The sequence below is a fragment of the Micropterus salmoides genome, unplaced genomic scaffold (assembly GCF_014851395.1).
Source record: "Micropterus salmoides isolate LMB-PRFRI ecotype aquatic unplaced genomic scaffold, ASM1485139v1 Ms_hic_scaffold_6, whole genome shotgun sequence".
NCBI lineage: Eukaryota > Metazoa > Chordata > Actinopteri > Centrarchiformes > Centrarchidae > Micropterus > Micropterus salmoides.
In genome coordinates, this window is record NW_024044348.1 from 9,158,858 (window position 1) to 9,176,193 (window position 17,336).

Genomic DNA, 17,336 nt, shown 5'->3' on the forward strand with positions numbered 1-17,336 from the left:
GATCAGAAAATTTCTGTGTAATCCAGAATCCATGTGGAACTTGTTACACAATTTACATGTCTTCCAAATTAGGTGGTCTTCACTTTTTGCTTATGTCCAACTACAATATTGAGAAATTGCCGTCAATTTAGCTGCTGTTAGCTTGGTCTCTTCTGTACAATCACTATTTCTCTCCTCATCTCTCATCTGGAATAACTGTGACATTATTAAAAAAACAAATATATATTTTTACAGATTTGGTTAACAATAATATTCTTTTTGTAAAACAGTTATTCAACTCAGAAGGTTTTCTAATGAACTATTCTAAATTCTTGCTGTAACATCCCTGTCACTCCTAAAGAGTTTGCTGTTATAATGGACGCCATTCCAAAAGGTGTGATGATGTTATTTAAGGGTAACACTGAAGCACTTCTTTCTACCGGTTTGTTGTTGTTAAATTACATTATGATCAGAAAAATGTGTTTTCCAGCCCTTCAAGCCGGAACGGAAGGATTAGGTCTCTTTTTCAGAAAGACATTGTCACCATCCCATATGTAATCTATTACTGGGGAAGATTTGTTTTAAATGTCGAGTGGAAAAAAATATCACAAATAAAACTCGAGACGTCTGTTTCAAACTTCTCCATCATGCTACCCAACAAAACATTATTTGCAAAGACTAAGAAATTACATTCACATTAACTGCTCTTTCTGTGGACTTCATTATGAAACAACCATACACTTGTCCTTGTACTGTTATTTTTTGGAAAGACTTTGCACAATATATCAGTTGCAACATTTCTGCCCATTTTTCTCTGCTGTACAAAGATGTGCTGTTTGGTTTTTATGATGTCTGCACTTACTTACAAAAACAATGTTATCTCATAAATCTCATCATTATTTTAGCAATATTCCACATTCACAAAAGTAAATTTTGTAACCACAAAACTTTACTTAAACAAACATACAAACTATTCAGCACTCTTCTAATCCCAAAGCCTTAAATGTAAACTTCTTAATTGCCTGAACTGGTGATTATTTTCTTTTCTTTATATATTAACCTTTGGTCTATGTTCGCACTTTGTACTTGCTTTTGAATTGCAATAAAGAACTTAAATTAAAAAAATAAATAAATAAATAAAAAAAGATTTCATTTCCCATGACTACTTCAAAATAAAAGTCAACTTGTGTTTCGCCACATAAATGCTTTTACTGTGAAGCTGCAGCAGCAGGAAATGTTCAGTTTGCATTAGCAGTAACTTAATACAGCATTTTGTCACAGCTTATACTGCATCATGATAAAGCTGTTCTCTTGCACTTGAAGCCAAAGTCGTCGCAAGTTTTTCCTTCCATTTTCTTTAACTCAGTAACGGATGTGATTGAAAATGTAAGTACAATACTTTAAATAAAACATAGGCCTACTTAAGTAAAAGTAAAATTACAGATTTAAAAAACTACTTTAAAAAGAACAAGTACACAAAAAGCTACTCAATTACAGACTCTGGTCTTGAGTAATTTCATTAATCCAACTATTATTGGATACAACAATTATTTCCACTTGCCATATTGTCACTTGACACACTAGAGGAGCTATCTTTTTTGCTTCCCCCTACTGACCAAAGGCTGTAGGCAAGCAGCATGACACAGCAGTTCATCACGCTTGGCTTGGCCAAAGAAAGAGTTGCAGATCTGCTCAGACAGTAACGTTTCATTTATAGTCATCATGCTGTCCTTGAGAGTTCAGCTGTAGGTCAGGTGTCATACAGCCCAGGGTAGCCTCCAAATCCTCTGATTATTTCCAGGAAACATTGGCAGCAAGGGCTGAAATGTGAACTTTGAGGAATGTCAATAGTAGATATATGAATGTAAATGAAATGATAGATTCTTGTTGTCTTGTAGGGGAAATGCAGTGTGTAGTCAGCTTACCGTAACATCACCAAAACTATGTTTTTTTATATAGGGATACTGTTCTGTTCTGTTCACAATGCTTTATTATAGCTCATTTTTAAAGGGCTGCATATAAATGAAGCTTATTAATATTTATAAAACATAGTCAATGAGAGCAGAGAGCGTGTCAACGCAAACAAGTACTTCATCAAAGCAGCTGAAGTTTTTCTCCAAACTCAAATTAAAGCTCAAGTTAAAATATTTTCTCTTGGAAAATTTGTGCTGCACCAAAATAAAGAAGACACACCAAAACCAGGCTTTAAATGATGCGTACTGTCTCATACTGACTGCTGGTAGTAATATTATGGACACTACTTACTGTTATGCTGATTAGTCTCTTAGTCTTGTTAAGAGGCTACATGAGTTAATTTGCTAACACAAAGCAGCCCACTTGCTGTGGGAATTAATAAATTGCAGGTTGTTTCAGTGAAGGGCTGCAGCTCTCATTTAATTTTGGTATGCCTCACTCACACCAGTATCTTACAAAAAATATACAGAAACAGATGCTGGAAAGCACAGTTCAGCAAAATAACATCCAGTCAAATGAAACAAATTCACTGCACATTCAAGTACATATTTATGTGCCCATCCAGAGGCCTGTGTGGTTGAAACAGCTGTTTATAAAATATAGTAGTATGATCTGGACCCTGCTGTATATGTACTTCTAAAAATGTCTATTGTCCTTAGTTTTTAGAAAATTCAACTAAAGGAAGAATTCTTCATAGCCTGACACAAAGTCATCTGCTACATGATTGTATCCATTTCCTCCCTCCAGCAGAGGAGGCAGAGCGACAGACTCGTCTATAAACTTGATAAAATGTCTATGTAAATATTGACTGCAACATCATTAGTGAGGAGAGAGCACAAACCTCCGGGGAGCCGCTGTATAAAAACAAGCCTATATTAAAGGACACCAACGACCTAAATGCCCTGAAATCTGTCAGCAGATATCCAGCCTGCAGTGTTCCAATTGAACTGGTGATGTGACAGAAGAGTCTGTGTGAGTGTGTTGAGTCAAAGGCTGAAACAAAATCTATCAACATCGGGGTGCAGGTCGAAGGTCTGTCTGCATGTTGACGGAGAAGATGACTTAATGGGGCTGTCCCATCTTTCACTATACAGTATACGTGTGTGTGTGTTTATAGATCATATATATATATATATACTTGCCTCAAAGTTAATGTGTTAGAAGCAGGAAAAATGGGCAAGTGTAATGATTTTTTTGACAAGGGCCAAATTGTGATGACTAGATGACTGGGTCAGAGCATCTCCAAAACGGTCTGTAGTGGTCAGTACCTATCAAAATTGGTCCAAGGAAAGAAAAACGGTAAACCGGTGACAGGGTCTTGGGCAGCCAAGGCTCATAGATGTATGTGGGGCGTGAAGGCTGGCCTGTGTGATCCAAACAAACAGATGAGTTACTGTAGATCAAATTCTTGAAAAGTTAATTCTGGTTCTGACAGAAAGCTTAGTGGGGTGCATATGCATTGTCTTACCATGGCACCAGGATGCACTATGGGATAAAGACAATGCTGTTGGGAAACCTTGGGGTCCATGCCTGGGCGGGTAAGAGCTATTTTGGCAGAAAACAGGACCTACACAATATTAGGCAGGTGGTAACCTGACTTAACATTACTGCCCAACCAATATTGCCACCCCAAGAGCTAATAATGCCAAATATTGGCTAGTTCTACCTTCAAGCGTGAAGATTTGCTTCTTTTTTTATTTTATATCAATGTATGTATCTTCTATTGGTCTGATCCTCTTTCCAGACATATAGTATGAAGACAGACACATCAGTCAATAAAAAATCCTGTATTGTTTGTGTTTTTTTTGCCATAACTATGATACTAACAGAGATAACAGAGATCAATGTCCAACTTTAGCTCTGAGGTTTGGGATCGATTAGTTCTCTTTAACCTGTAGCTATAGGTTGTAGAAACTATGTCTTTGGGGATTTACTCAGCACTGGTGGAGGTTTGTGCTTTTCTAATGCCTTTCATTTGCCAATATGTCTAGAGAAGAACTATATTGCTGTCGAGAACACCTTTAACTCCATCTTCCTGAGATTCCATCTGTCACTTATATCCTGCACTTCCTCTGCTGGCTGGGTGCCTCGGGATGCTTGTAAAGAAATAAAAAATGTTGATGTTGTGATATACTGTAGTACAGGCTAAGAAAGCAGCACCCCCACACAGTACCTTCCGGCCACAGTCCATCTATACATGCCAGCTTGTTCTCTTCTACTACAAGTTACTTGGGTCATCTTCGCCTAAAGGGTCGGTCATCATTTTCCTCCAAACAACAAGCTGAACAGGTCTGTACAAGAAATACTTCAGCTCTATTTTCATCCTGAACTTCCCTCAGTATGTGGCTGTCTTAAAGTACAAATAAGCTCGCACATCTTATTTCTTTTCCAACCTCTTTTTCTATCATTGATCATTCTGATCCATTGTGTTCTATCATCAATCATTTCATTGATTGTCTCACTTGTTAGGGCACTTTGGCTTTGGCCCTTGCGCTATACTGGCTGACTGAAGTATTGATACCCTTTAAATACAAGATTGCTACAGCTGCACACATTTTAAATCACCCCAGATAAGATAAAAATCTTAATCGCTGATTTCTACGCAACCAAGCGGATACTGTATTTAGAAACAGTATATAGGGGCACTTACTCGTTACAAGGAGTTCAACCTGTGAAAACAGTTGTAGAATGTCTTCTTTGACACTGGAGGGAGTTTTCCAAAAATTTTAAAAATAACCCTGATGATATGTAGACTAATTAAAGAAAAAAATGAGTTTTTCCTGAAAAACCTTGTCAAATATGGCGGTACAGCGATTTCACAGTCACTAAACTGTCTCAACATGCCCATATTTGTCTGTGAAGTGTCTTTATTCAACATATTTGAGTTTTAATATTTAATTTCTATTACTGTCATGCCTCAGAGCAAACACTGAATGCAGAAAAAAATATATAACATGAAATTAAATGAAATAACATTCCTTCACCGCATTAATGCTGGCAACACATTATACTGTTAGGCTTAATCAGATGCTGTCCGCACTAAAGGAGATCATGTTAGGGTAAAGTAGCCACGTCACAACACTGTAGGTAATAATATAACAGCATGTTTGTGAGTAAGTTCTCTGTCATTAGCAGGGGACTCAGGTTTGTCGAGGTCTCTGGATTAATAAGATGTTATTCTAACAGTCTGAAGACTCAGAACCTGCACCTGCGTTTGGCTAAAACAAGACTTTTCCATTTTGTAACATAGAAACAATGACAGCCTGCAGTGGACTTCAGGGTAGAGAGCTGATTTATTCTTCTCATTTCTCTGCAAAGATGTTCATTAGTTCTCCCTTTGTGGAGTTTTGGGTTGTAGTTTCTAAAATGTTAAGGCAAAACTCTGCAGTATTTAAAAAAAGAAATGCAGTCCTGCAGAGGAAAAGCATAAATTTTACTGGTATGGTTTGACTTTTGTGGAAGTGGAAGAATATTTCATATTTTTGTTGCTCATATTAAGTCTTCTTCAAACCAAAACACACTAATGATGAAATGATGAAAACTGCTAATGATGGAAGAACAGCCAATATTGGGGAAACTATTGTATATTGTGTGAAGACACAGCATGTACTGTACACAGGCATTTATGTAATAATATCATAACATATCTGTATCATTGTGTTATATTAAGGCAAAATTCTTTATATTTCTTATACTGTGAATATTGGCACACTGCTTTGTCAATATTTTTACAAATTCCACTAAATTAACACGTCATATGTCGTGGATGGAAGTTGTAATTTTAGGGGGTTGTGTCCTGGTTGATGCTAAGCTAAGCTAACCACCTGCTGGCTCTAGCTTTATATTTAATGAACAGACAAGAGAGGTATAGATCCTCTTATTTAACACTCGGCTACAAAGCAATAAGCATATTTCCCAAACTGTGGGACCATTCCTTTAACAGTGCAGAAGTAATATGTGAAACCAACATCATCATACATAGGGCCCTACTGCAATAATCAATATTAGTTATTTATATATACCTCAAAGGGCTTAACGATCTGTATAGCATATGATGCCATCTTGTCTTAAGCTTGTGTTTCAAATGAGGTAAAATTTCCCACCAAAAAACAGGGAATAAATGGAAGAAACCTCAGAAAGAGCAACAGAATACAGATCCCTCTCCCAGGACAGGCAAACACGCAATAGATGCCGTGTTTACAGAATAGATTTATAACAGAAGGTCATAGTAAATAAAATTATGATGACAAAATGTAAATTGTAAAACATAAATGAAGAGGATGGATCCAGGAGGACAACTGAGCATCTTCAGGTGTGCAGAAACAAGCTGCATTCATTACTCATGTTGCATAACATTATGTCCTTTACTGTCTTCCTAACATTATATCTGCAACACCCAAACAATGCACGGCATTGTAGGAGTTCTGATGAGAGGAAGATTTTGCTTACTGAGCTGTTTCTAAATTTAGTGCATCCTACTGAAGAGAGACACTGATCAGCAGGCACTTTAGTGGAGCTTTTGGATGTACATCAAACTCTATATTTTCATTTCCACCGGTCAAAAACGAGGTGAGGCCTGCTGTTTTTCTTTGGGATGACCTCCCTTTCTCGGAAACTTGAATCGCAGGATTCTTGAATGTTAGGGGTCAGTGACCTTGGTCAGGACAAGAAGGGAAAATGCTGGTGGGACATTCATCTCAATAATCTCTTTCTTTCTTTCGCTATCTCACTGCTGCATCTGCAGACAATTTCTTCTTCACTGACTTGTGACATTTCCTCTGTTGGCTCATTGTTAGAGGTGTTGACAGCTACTGAATAGAAAAGGTTGAAATGTGCTGTCAATAACTGACTGATGATTTTGATTGAAGACAGCCGTGTTCTTTTGGCCATACAAGATGTAAATATATAAAACATAATGTAATAGGTGAAAAAAACACAAAAACTTAAGTGATACCTGTTTATTTTAGTACCAAGGCAAGGGACACAAAGAAAAGAAGTAAATGTGGGATAGATAATAGGTTTCTTTAAAAGGACAGGCAGCTGGATATGTATCCAGGAAAGCGCCCGCAATATGTGTTTCCTGCGTTACATGCAGTACACTCGCAGTTTCTGGCCACAGGGTAGGTGACACCCACTGGACATCCTTCAATATATTTCACCTCATAGGCCCAGTCTCCATTACAGATCTTCTGTTCAGCCCAGTCGTGATAGCCGATGTAGACTGGATCCTGTAATAGACACCAACAGTTGACAGTATATGATTAAACACGTGAACATAAATGGAGCTAATTCAGTCCGCCCCATGATTAGGTGATAATATGACAAACCATAACAAAAAAAGGGGGGATTTTAAGGTTTATATAAAAAATCTTCAGCTTCCCAACAGCAGATAATTGTAAACCGCTGATCAATGGTGGAGGAAGTGCTCAGATCTTCTACTTCAGTAAAAGTATGAGTACCACAGTGTAGGAATACCCATTTCCAAATAATTTATTTGTTATAGTATTGGATTATAATTACAGATGCATGAATGTGTACATTACCTTAATGCTGCATCTGGTAAAGGTGGAGCTAATTTGAATTACTTTAGATACTGCTGGGTAACTTGTGATTTAACAGTACAAACAGATAAAGAGACAAAGCATGACTCTAATGGAGACAGAATGGCTCTCTTACACACTCTGTATCTAATCTGTAATTGATTGACAGGTATTTTAATAATATAACTCAAACACAGCCACATCAAATTGTAACAGATGCTGTGAAAGGTTTGTTTACAACAGTCATGTTCGGAATTGCAACAGTAAACCTGAAGGCTATTTCAAGGAGCAGGTTGACAGTAAAACATGCAACAAGTCTTTTTTGCATAAGTGCTTCTTCCAGATTTTTGAAGACTCTGTGTTTCACTCAATAAAGTTATCCAGATAATTTAGTAATCTAATCTAATAATTTCCCCCCAAAGGTCCCAGCTCTATATCTTTGTTTTTGTTCTGTTGAGAAGCATACAGAATCTTATTTAAAAAACAAACAAAATTATACATTTAAATCGTCAGTATCAATAATTTATATGGTCATAAAATTACAGATTTAACATTCAAATATGTGTGGGCTGTCTATTTTTGTTCTGTTGTCTGATTTATTGTAATTGTCTGTTCTTGTCTGATTAATAGTGTGGCTTGTAGAACTTTGATAAAGTTGTATTAAGCTCAACTGTAAGGTGAGCTCAAAGCACTGCATCTTAAGAAAACACATGCAAATAGACACGTGATCTCAAATTGGTGAAGGTGTTTTCTTAATTTGCTTGTGTTGTCTCAGTGGCATGGCGTTGAGCTCTACAACTGAGGTGAAACTAATTGAATGGAAAAATTTCCTCATGTTTTTCTGACTTATATTACAGTGTAATCAGTCATATTTCCGAATACTGTAATAATATTCAGATTATGACAGCTTTACACTCACGAGCATGGTCAGTCAGGCAGAGCTTAACATAAGCAGAATGAATGCACAGGCTGGCACGTGTCTCATTAGTTATTTTAAACAAGTGCTGTTTTACAACAAACTTTTCAGAGTTTGAAATCCATCACCTCGTGGTAGCACTGTCCTTCACATATGGTGGTGTAGATGGTCTCGGTGCTGCCACAGCTCTCCACGGGGATGCTGATGTTGGTGAGATGACAGCCCAAGCTGCATCCCTGCCCCGCCCCCACCAGTGCCAGCACTGCTGCCATGACAACCAGCTGCATCCTCTGCCGGGTGCAATACAGACGCCTGCCACAAGAGGGGATCAGGTCTCGCTTCAGGTACTTCAAACAATGCCAGAAGAGCCAACAAGTTAATGTGGATTAATATGAGGCACTGTGTGATGGTAGTCTTAGATCTGCAAGAGAGATTTATGTTTCACTTTTGTACCTCCTTAAATTTGCATCTACTTGAAACAGTAGTAGTGGTAGTAGTATGAATGTGGTGTGTAGTAGAATATAATCTGTAATGAAATATATAAGAAAGAAGTTAAGATTTGATTAGAAAACTGCACCAAATTTATTTTCGAAACCAAAAACAAAATTGTTTTTTCACCATCATCTCTGAGATTTCCACCCTAATGCAATTGAGGTGAATGGAATTTTGTTTATGGAGCTCAAAACATTAAAAATGTACATTGTTAAACTGAACAACTATGTGCTACACGTGTGTGGATGTTTTAATTGTGACCTGCCAAGGTACTGCGGATGAAAATAAGCTATAAGGTAACTCTGGTACAATACGTCAAATGGGAACATTTTTAACATAAATGTTCCCATTTGACGTATATTGTACATGGTCCCTTTCCAAATTAAATAAATAAATATTCTCCAAGCTGCATGTTAGAAAATATCCTTTACTACACCAGCAGAACAACGGTGACCAGGGACAAAGGAGGGATAAGGAGAATGTCGTTTAGATATTTTTAGAGACGTCTTGCAATTAAACTTTCACACTCACATCTAATAAACTGTAATGAAACTATAATTACAGGCATATACTATACACTAAAAGCACTTTACAGCATGTACATTAAGATATTATTCAGGGAAAACTACCTTGATAAGAAAGAATCAAATCTTTCACAGTGCTTCAACTGAATCTTTTTCTTTTAAACTTTAATCATTTGTTTTCACAGAAAAGCATAATGTTAAATATTCAAATCATTTGCATAACTCTATATAATCTCATTGCATTATTAAAACTTTACAACTTAATCAATGATACACTTTCAGCAACATGTAATGTACATACATCTTTAAAAGAAAACGTACCTGTAGAGCTCTGTTGTTGCTTTGTATCTTGTTTCTTCTGTTACTCTCCAAACATCTGTAAGAGTGTTCAACTTGTGGCTGTCCTCTCCTTTACTTAAATAGTGCTGCTCATAAATCCTTTTAATCTATTAAACCTTGGGCTCGGTGCTATTTTTCCTACCTGTTTCCTACCTCCAGGAAAATCCTTGTTTCTTTCCCTCAACGGTTTGGGGAGGGCCAGAGGTTCAAGGCCTTTCCTTCTACACATGCGGAGGAGCGAGATGGTATCTACAGAAATCTTGTTTAGACTACATGAGTGAAAGGCTTAGATGGACCACAGAAATATAAAAATAAATCTGCCCCCATAGTAAGATGGAAAACACACTTGAGCATCACTAATTACTTTGTTGTTTAACTTTTCCAGTGTATTAATAGCAGTAACACACTTTGTTATCTGCAGTTCAGTCATAGAAATATAAATGTGAAATATAATTAATTAACTTATTGGAAAAAGTGTGTTTACCTTTATATTTATTTCTTGAATGCAAGTAAAAGTAATACTACAAGTCTTCAAAGAAGCGTTGTGACTTTCCATATTTCTGCCACTTTCTGCTGAACTTCCATTAAATAAAATAAGAAAATCAGTTTATTTAATAATAATTATGTTGGCAGAGCGTGTCTGCTGGTAGACAAATTGGAGCGAGTTAAGGATTAAAATGATTGACCAAGAAAATGTAAAGTCTGTGTAATTTTCACTTTAAGCCATTATTTTTATATAATTATGGCATATTTCAAATCATTCTGGCATTGGCTTCTTTTGTTGAAAAATGAGACCAACCCAGTGAATATCGTTACAGCCTGTGTATTGTTTTCAGCCCATTCATCTTTAGATTTGGAAACACTGAAATGTTGTAGGATTGAAAAAGTCACTGCCAGAGAGTGTTGTCCTGTGCATGATCTAAAAACCTACACATCAATGTCTTCAACTGCAGGAAACCTCATCTGCACTCTCAAATCTATATGAATCATGCATTTACAACTCCAGAGTTTCTCTAAACATTTATTTTATTACTGAGGTGCAATTTTATTTTTACTTGAATCCAGAGGTCCAAGGAGAATTCAAATAATTTACAAAAAAGTAGCAATTCCACTCACTGAACAAATAAATGATTGCTACTACAGGGGAAAGCATTCTGCATTAAACTAAAAGCAAGTATGACAAAATATTAAATGCACTTAAAGTATCAAAAGTAAAAGTACTCACTCACACTCAGTATTATTCTATCTATATTATTATATGCTGTATATTATTTGAACATTATCCCCAATGCATATTACTGGTAGCTGGTCATGGTGTAGATCATTTTATTTAATGTTTCTCAGTTTAATCAATAAAATGTTTTAAGCTGTTCAAATTAATTTAATATCTGAATCTGTATAGTAACATACAAAAGTTGTCTGTGTAAATGTGTTGAGTAAAAAGGAAAAATCTAGTGGTGTAGAAGTATAAAGTAGCATACAATGGAACTACTCAAGTGAAGTGCAAGTATGTCAAAATTGTACTACAGTTGAGTAAATGTACTTTTTTACACCATTGCTTGCCTCCTTTTTGTTTTTAATACAGCTGAATCAGCCTCAAAAAATTCCACTGTCTGTTTTTGAAAAACTCGTCGTCTGCCGCATTCAGTTAAAAGTTAGCACTGCACCAAGAGCCGGACAGTCTGCAGTGACAGTAGAATATGAGTACTTGGGCAGCAGCCACGGTTCATCCAACTGCTGCTCCGTCTGCCCTTGCAGCCACCGGGGACTCAGGTTCTCCAGCATCCTGCTGAACTGCCATACCTGCCTAACAAGGCTGCAAGGACTTTTATAGAGTGTCACCCTCGTCCTCTAAGGCACTGCTTCTTTTAGGAAACCTTTGCTGAAATACATCATTGTTAGCATGCATTTTGTCCTTCATGTACATGACAATGCATGCTAACTATGCCTATGGCTGAGGTCATAGCTGATTAATCTTGTATTCAGACTAGAACACATCATTAGTCATTTTCTGAGTAGTCTGAATAACAGTGGGTAGTTCCTCTTAAAATGAGCGCATATCTAGTGAAAATTAATTTATTATAAAGAATGGAGCTGAAACCATTATATCCACACATGCACAGCATTCATATGCTAATTGCATCAACACCTAACTTACAGTCAACCTGGAATCTGGAAAGGGGTAGGTAAGACCTTTAACTTCATTTCAATGTCATGATCCTAAAAAAAGCCAATTTGTGCTGCAGCAAGTTTATAGAAACCAATGCCAAAGAAGCGTTCTCTTTCCCACAGCCATAAGAATAGAAGGCCCCATCCCATGATGTCCAATGGGAATCAATTTGGAAATGATGGAAGAGGTGATGGTTTCAGGGGCCAGGATGATTTTCTGGTTCATAACTCTAAGCACTACTATTAAAAACAAAAGCTGATTTGGGTGTAAATGCTCAAACAAGATTTATACGAAGCAACACATTCAACAGCTCAGAGCTTTGATTTGAGTTGTAAGCTTTTTTTTTATCAACACACCATAAACACTGCTATAACAGGACTGCCACCATCCACAAACCCACTCAGTCACACCTTGCTCCCCTCTCTGCAGAGTCTCACCTCCTCTGCCGCTTCCATCTGCTACTGTACAAGTCTGTCACCGACTCCTTTAAAATCATCATGTCGCATGCAAAAACACTCACTGAGGCCCTGAACACACCGCCTCACCCTACACTCAGGTTTTCACCCTCCTTCCATCAGGTCTAAACAAACGCCTCCACAGCGCTGCCAAGGACAAGACTTTTATTTGGTGACTGTGCTGGATGTTTCTGTGTGGATGTAGGTGTTAGGTGTGTTTGTGTGTATCAACTGCTGATGATTCTTCACTGTCTTTTGTTCTCTCTCTGTTCACTTTCCATTTTTACATCCAATCTCATTCCATTTCCAGTGTTTTCTTTATACTATTAGCATACCTGTGTCCCTCTGTTACATACTACTTAACGTACTTGCTGTGGTATTTTAGACTGTGTGGTTCAGGGCTGTTTCCAGGGTTTAAAAGAAATACTGAAGTAATTTGTCCAAATTGCCCCAAAACACCACCATTCAAAGGCTGGTCACCAAAACAAGTCTGGCAAATCTTTTACTTTCAAAATCTTAAAATCCAACGTTTTGTTTAGTCATTTAACTATTATATCTCCTTACATAAGCTGGGAATGCAATTCTGGAGAAATCCAATTCCATGACAAACACCATGATATTGAGAGAACAATGACACAGCAAGTAATGTAACTAACGTTAGATATGTTGTGGGTTAGCAAACTGTTGCTACAGTTGCTGCTGCAAAGCTGACAAGCAGAGAGGACGAGACGATTTCCCAGAGCCAGCATGTCAGCTCCAGACAGTGATACTCATAACTCTCCTGCTACTATAGCTAACATCACAGCAGCAGCATGTCTTGGAAAACTGGAAAGTGGGCAAGTAATTCAATGTTACCTGACACACAAATCATGGCTGGAAAAGCGCTGTGTGGCTCGGCTGAGCCACTTTGTTTGTTTCCCATTTACAGAGCCTGGTCTGTGTACAAACACCATTTTTTTTTAAAACACACACAGAGCTAGCTATAAGTATAATTCATTATTATATTTTACATACCTTCAATAGTGCATCAATATGACATGATCATATTGTGTTTTCCTTTTACAAAATTCTGTTGTCCAAATTAATGATTCTAAGGAAACTGCTATTAAAAATGAACAGAATAAGTTCTGTTTAACCCATCTGAAGAGATTTGTTTGATGTTTAGAACTGTGAAACACCGTTCATTGCATTAAACTTAAAGAGAAACTTAAAAGGGTACTGCAAGGCTACTGCAAGGGTAGCTTTGTACTACCATAACATTGTCAGACTCACGATGGACAGGTTGGAAAAAAATCATAATCGATGCAGCAGAACCAAAGATTGCCTTTTTTATTCCATGCATTCTTCCTTGTCAAAATCTACTGCCTCAAGCAGAGATGAGGAGTGGACTACAGAGGTCTGGTAAGCTCCCTTATTTTTTTTTTTCGCTTTCAGACTTGAAATCTTCCGACTCTGATACAACTCAAGTGCCATTACTTGAGGCAATTTAACAAACTTCACACAGCTCCCTCTGGAGCCACTAAAGGATTTACACAACTTTTAACACATATGCAGCAGAACTCCCCAACCTGCAGACTTTGATGTGTAAAATCGGAGTAACTTCCCTTTAAAGCAACATTGTTTTAGATGTGTTTTTTTTGTGCGATTTGGCGCCCCTACCGTTTCAGAGTGTAATTCACAGCTGTCGTAAATACAGACAGCTTACATTACTTATGATCAGAGACTAGCAAGTTGACAACTGTGCTAACACAGCCAAACATCAAGCAAGTGCGACAACACAAGACATATTACTTACTAGTCCTACAGCAAGAATAAGCTTCCTGAAGAGTCTTGTTGGTGTGTGACATGGTGCTGTAAAACATTACACCGTTCTCGCAATAGGTTTCTTGTCCTCGATTCCAGTGCTACACAGTGCTATACCAGGTCCAAGCCAGCAGTGGCAATGACAGAGACGCTGTTCTCCCTCTCACAAACCAGTGTACCATCAAAATAATTTTGAAGCTGTTATTTTAAGATAAAATTACTACATAATGTTGCTTTAACACCAGCCCATCCCCTCTGGTTGAAAGTTTTAAGTCTGTTTCACCTCTGACAATGCCCGTGTGCTTTGTTACATCTGTAACCACACCCAACAGTGATGTCATGGTGTCCTGGAGTACATCAGTACATCACTGCAGAATGTAAGGAGTAAACCACTGAAGGTCATCAAAGAAAAGAGATTAGTGGGAAGATAAGTTACTCGTTAAACTTTGCACACATTTGCCATATCATGATAAATATGAATATAGGACAAATGTTCAGTATATCATGATGCTGATTTTGACCACATAGCCCAGCCCTACATGACCTGAACAGTTTAGCTGAATGGTTACTTCATGCAGCATTATGCAATTTGTTCTCAGGAATCTCAGTCTCAAGGAGCCAAATGTACCCGAGTAAATGAAACTTTCCTGTTGTCCACTGATGCAAAACTTGACTTTCCATCATACTGACAAGGTTAAAGGGTTATCATTGCATCATCGACTTGTACACTTTAGTGTTAAAAGTGTCCAACTTTGCTGACGTTATCAGCCAGCTTTGAATGATGTTCACGGAAAAAAAATGACACAAAGGAAAGTAGTTTTTACAATATTCATACGTACTTTCGAATGCAGGATTTGTGGTTTTCCTCAGTTAAACATCCTTGCTGTAAATAAAAACATTTTTTGTTTGTTTGTTTTTGTTTACAGGATGAGTATTAGAACAACATGCCACCTGACTACATCTTTCAAATTTAAATATTTTTTTTCCTTTAAAATACATTTAATTTGGTGTGCTGTATTTCTTCACTCAGTACAGTTTGTATGTTTCAATAAGATGCAGGGGGATTTTGTCAACAGATGCAGCTGTGTTGCAGCTTTGGCATCAGTTCAAAGTTCATCTAAACCTGTGTGTAATAAGGAACCTTCTATCCTCACTCTATCACCTCTTATTATTACTGACCTCACAACTCCCCCTGGTGCTGACTGAGGTGGATGCTCAATGAAGTGCAAAGGGTGAGTGTTCAAGTGTGCGGTGGGAGGAAGGTTGCCTACATGTTGTGCAGACTAGAAAAGAGCTCCACTAATGTCTTTGGTGAGTATCTGAAATACAGAGAGAGAGAGAGAGAGAGAGAGAGAGATGTTAAGGCGAGCTATTCGCACTGTCAGCAGTACTGATTATTTCACAAACATAAGCCTCTGCATTGGATTTTACATTTTGTTTCAGATTTCCCCTTATGAAAAAGAAGCACAGTGATTGTATAATTCATTTTAGAAGGAAACGGCACAAGCAACCAAAAATATCCCTACAGGAATATTACAACCATAGATTAAAAAACCACCTTAGGGGATGATTAGGATTCCTTAGAGGAATATTGCATCAGTTTTCTGGTCTGGAATAACAGGCTGTTCTTGTCCTAATTAGAGTTTTTGAGTCAAACGGATAGTTTAAATTAAATGGATTGTACTGAATGGGTTATAGCTACTGATTGCTGTGTATACCAGCACCAGGCCTGTGGATGTACCTTGCAGAAAAACCAATTATCTGCACAATCAAATTAAACCTGGGAGGTTTCAAAGGTGCAATGAATAAGACTTTTACTGTCCCATAGCGCAAAATGATCCAAATAAATCCGTGGTGGCAATAGGGTGGTTAATCAATAACCGTGACTCAACAGTTACCTCGCCAGGTGCTGAAATGTCTGGTTTTTAAATCCTATGTGCACTTCTCAAGGAAAGACCAAAACATGATTAAGCAAAGGTAATATTACAGAATAATATATGATATTATATTAACTCATCATTTTAACTGACAGTTCTGTTTGATCTCTGCTTTACTCATCTATGTAAATTTGTGTCAGTTGCATGTTTCAGCACATGCTGCTTGGTCACTAATCACCATTTTGCTTACAGCATACAATGGACAAAAACAATCCTCTTTTTGTTAATTATCATTATTTCTACAACACTGTTGTTCACTATATTGAATATAGTGACTTGGCTGTGGTTTTCAAAGTTCATTGCTCAAAAAAGTAATGCATTCTTAATTGCTTTTTCAATAGTAATCAAGGACGTCACTTTGTATTGAAAAGTAGTGGGAACATAAGAGCTCAGATTAGGGGCACAATGATACACTTGGCTCCGGCACCCTCCCAGTATCCAAAGACATGCAGGCTAGGTTAATTGGTGTCTCCGAAATTGTCCTTGGGTGTGGATGTGAGTGTGGCCCTGCGATGGGCTAGCAACCTGTCCAGGATGTACCCCGCCTTTCGCCCAATGTCAGCTGGGATTGGCTCCAGCCCCCGACGATGGATGGATGGATTATACACTTGTGTCACAATGCTTAAATATATTAGTGGGGGGATCTGGGGGTTCTCCCCCAGAAGATTTCCTGCATTCTGGAGACATTTTCTGCTCCAATTTAGGATCGTAATATCTTTATTTATAAAAAGACAAACAATAAATTCAGCTGGCAGGTGATAATTCACTAATAGAAAAATGTAACAGAATCTAATACAGTAATCAGCAGCCTGTTACTTTTTTGAACAACGCACATTTCTTTCTTCTATATTTAAATTGCTTTGCATGTTTCCTTATTCTGCAAATAAATCTTTCTCAAAGCATTTTCATTTATTAGTTAACATTTCTTGTCATACATTTTTAACAAATGCTTTCAAAAAGTGATGGGGACAAAATCAGCCATTTCAAAATGTGGAGGGGACATGTCCCCAGTGGCCCCAGTGTAAATAACACCTATGATAGTAATGTAGTGTTTTACTAATTAATACCTGAGTGTGGTCATTTGTTAGACTACTTGTTGTGTTGCAGTCTTCAAATGGGAATATTTGTTCTCTCCTACTCTCAAAGACTCAAATTAGCTCAGGTATCTCTCCTGTGAAACATAAACAACTTCGAGAGAAAAGTCTTC

At 37.5% G+C, this 17,336-nt stretch overlaps 1 protein-coding gene across 3 annotated transcripts; it reads right to left on the reverse strand.

Moving 5' to 3' along the window:
- Positions 1-6,896: 6,896 nt before the first annotated feature.
- fshb (follicle stimulating hormone subunit beta) lies at positions 6,897-9,823 on the reverse strand. 3 transcript variants are annotated; one of them, XM_038700511.1, is made up of 3 exons: positions 9,747-9,823; positions 8,538-8,756; positions 6,897-7,181 (listed from the first exon to the last, which is right to left on the reverse strand). In XM_038700511.1, the coding sequence occupies exons 2-3, from the start codon at positions 8,694-8,696 to the stop codon at positions 6,978-6,980; spliced, it is 363 nt and encodes a 120-aa protein (XP_038556439.1). In that variant the 5' UTR covers positions 8,697-8,756; positions 9,747-9,823; the 3' UTR covers positions 6,897-6,977. The 3 variants fall into 3 exon arrangements, with proteins under 3 accessions (XP_038556439.1, XP_038556440.1, XP_038556441.1); XM_038700512.1 differs by having other exon boundaries at positions 8,538-8,830; positions 9,747-9,818; XM_038700513.1 differs by having other exon boundaries at positions 8,538-8,721; positions 9,747-9,814.
- Positions 9,824-17,336: the final 7,513 nt, after the last annotated feature.

Coding starts and splice junctions, on each gene's coding strand:
- fshb (XM_038700511.1), bottom strand. CDS start 8,696: ATGCAGCTGGTTGTCATGGCAGCAGTGCTGGCACTGGTGGGGGCGGGG. Junction 7,182..8,537: donor AAGGACAGTGCTACCACGAG/GTGATGGATTTC, acceptor TGTCTATTACAG/GATCCAGTCTACATCGGCTA.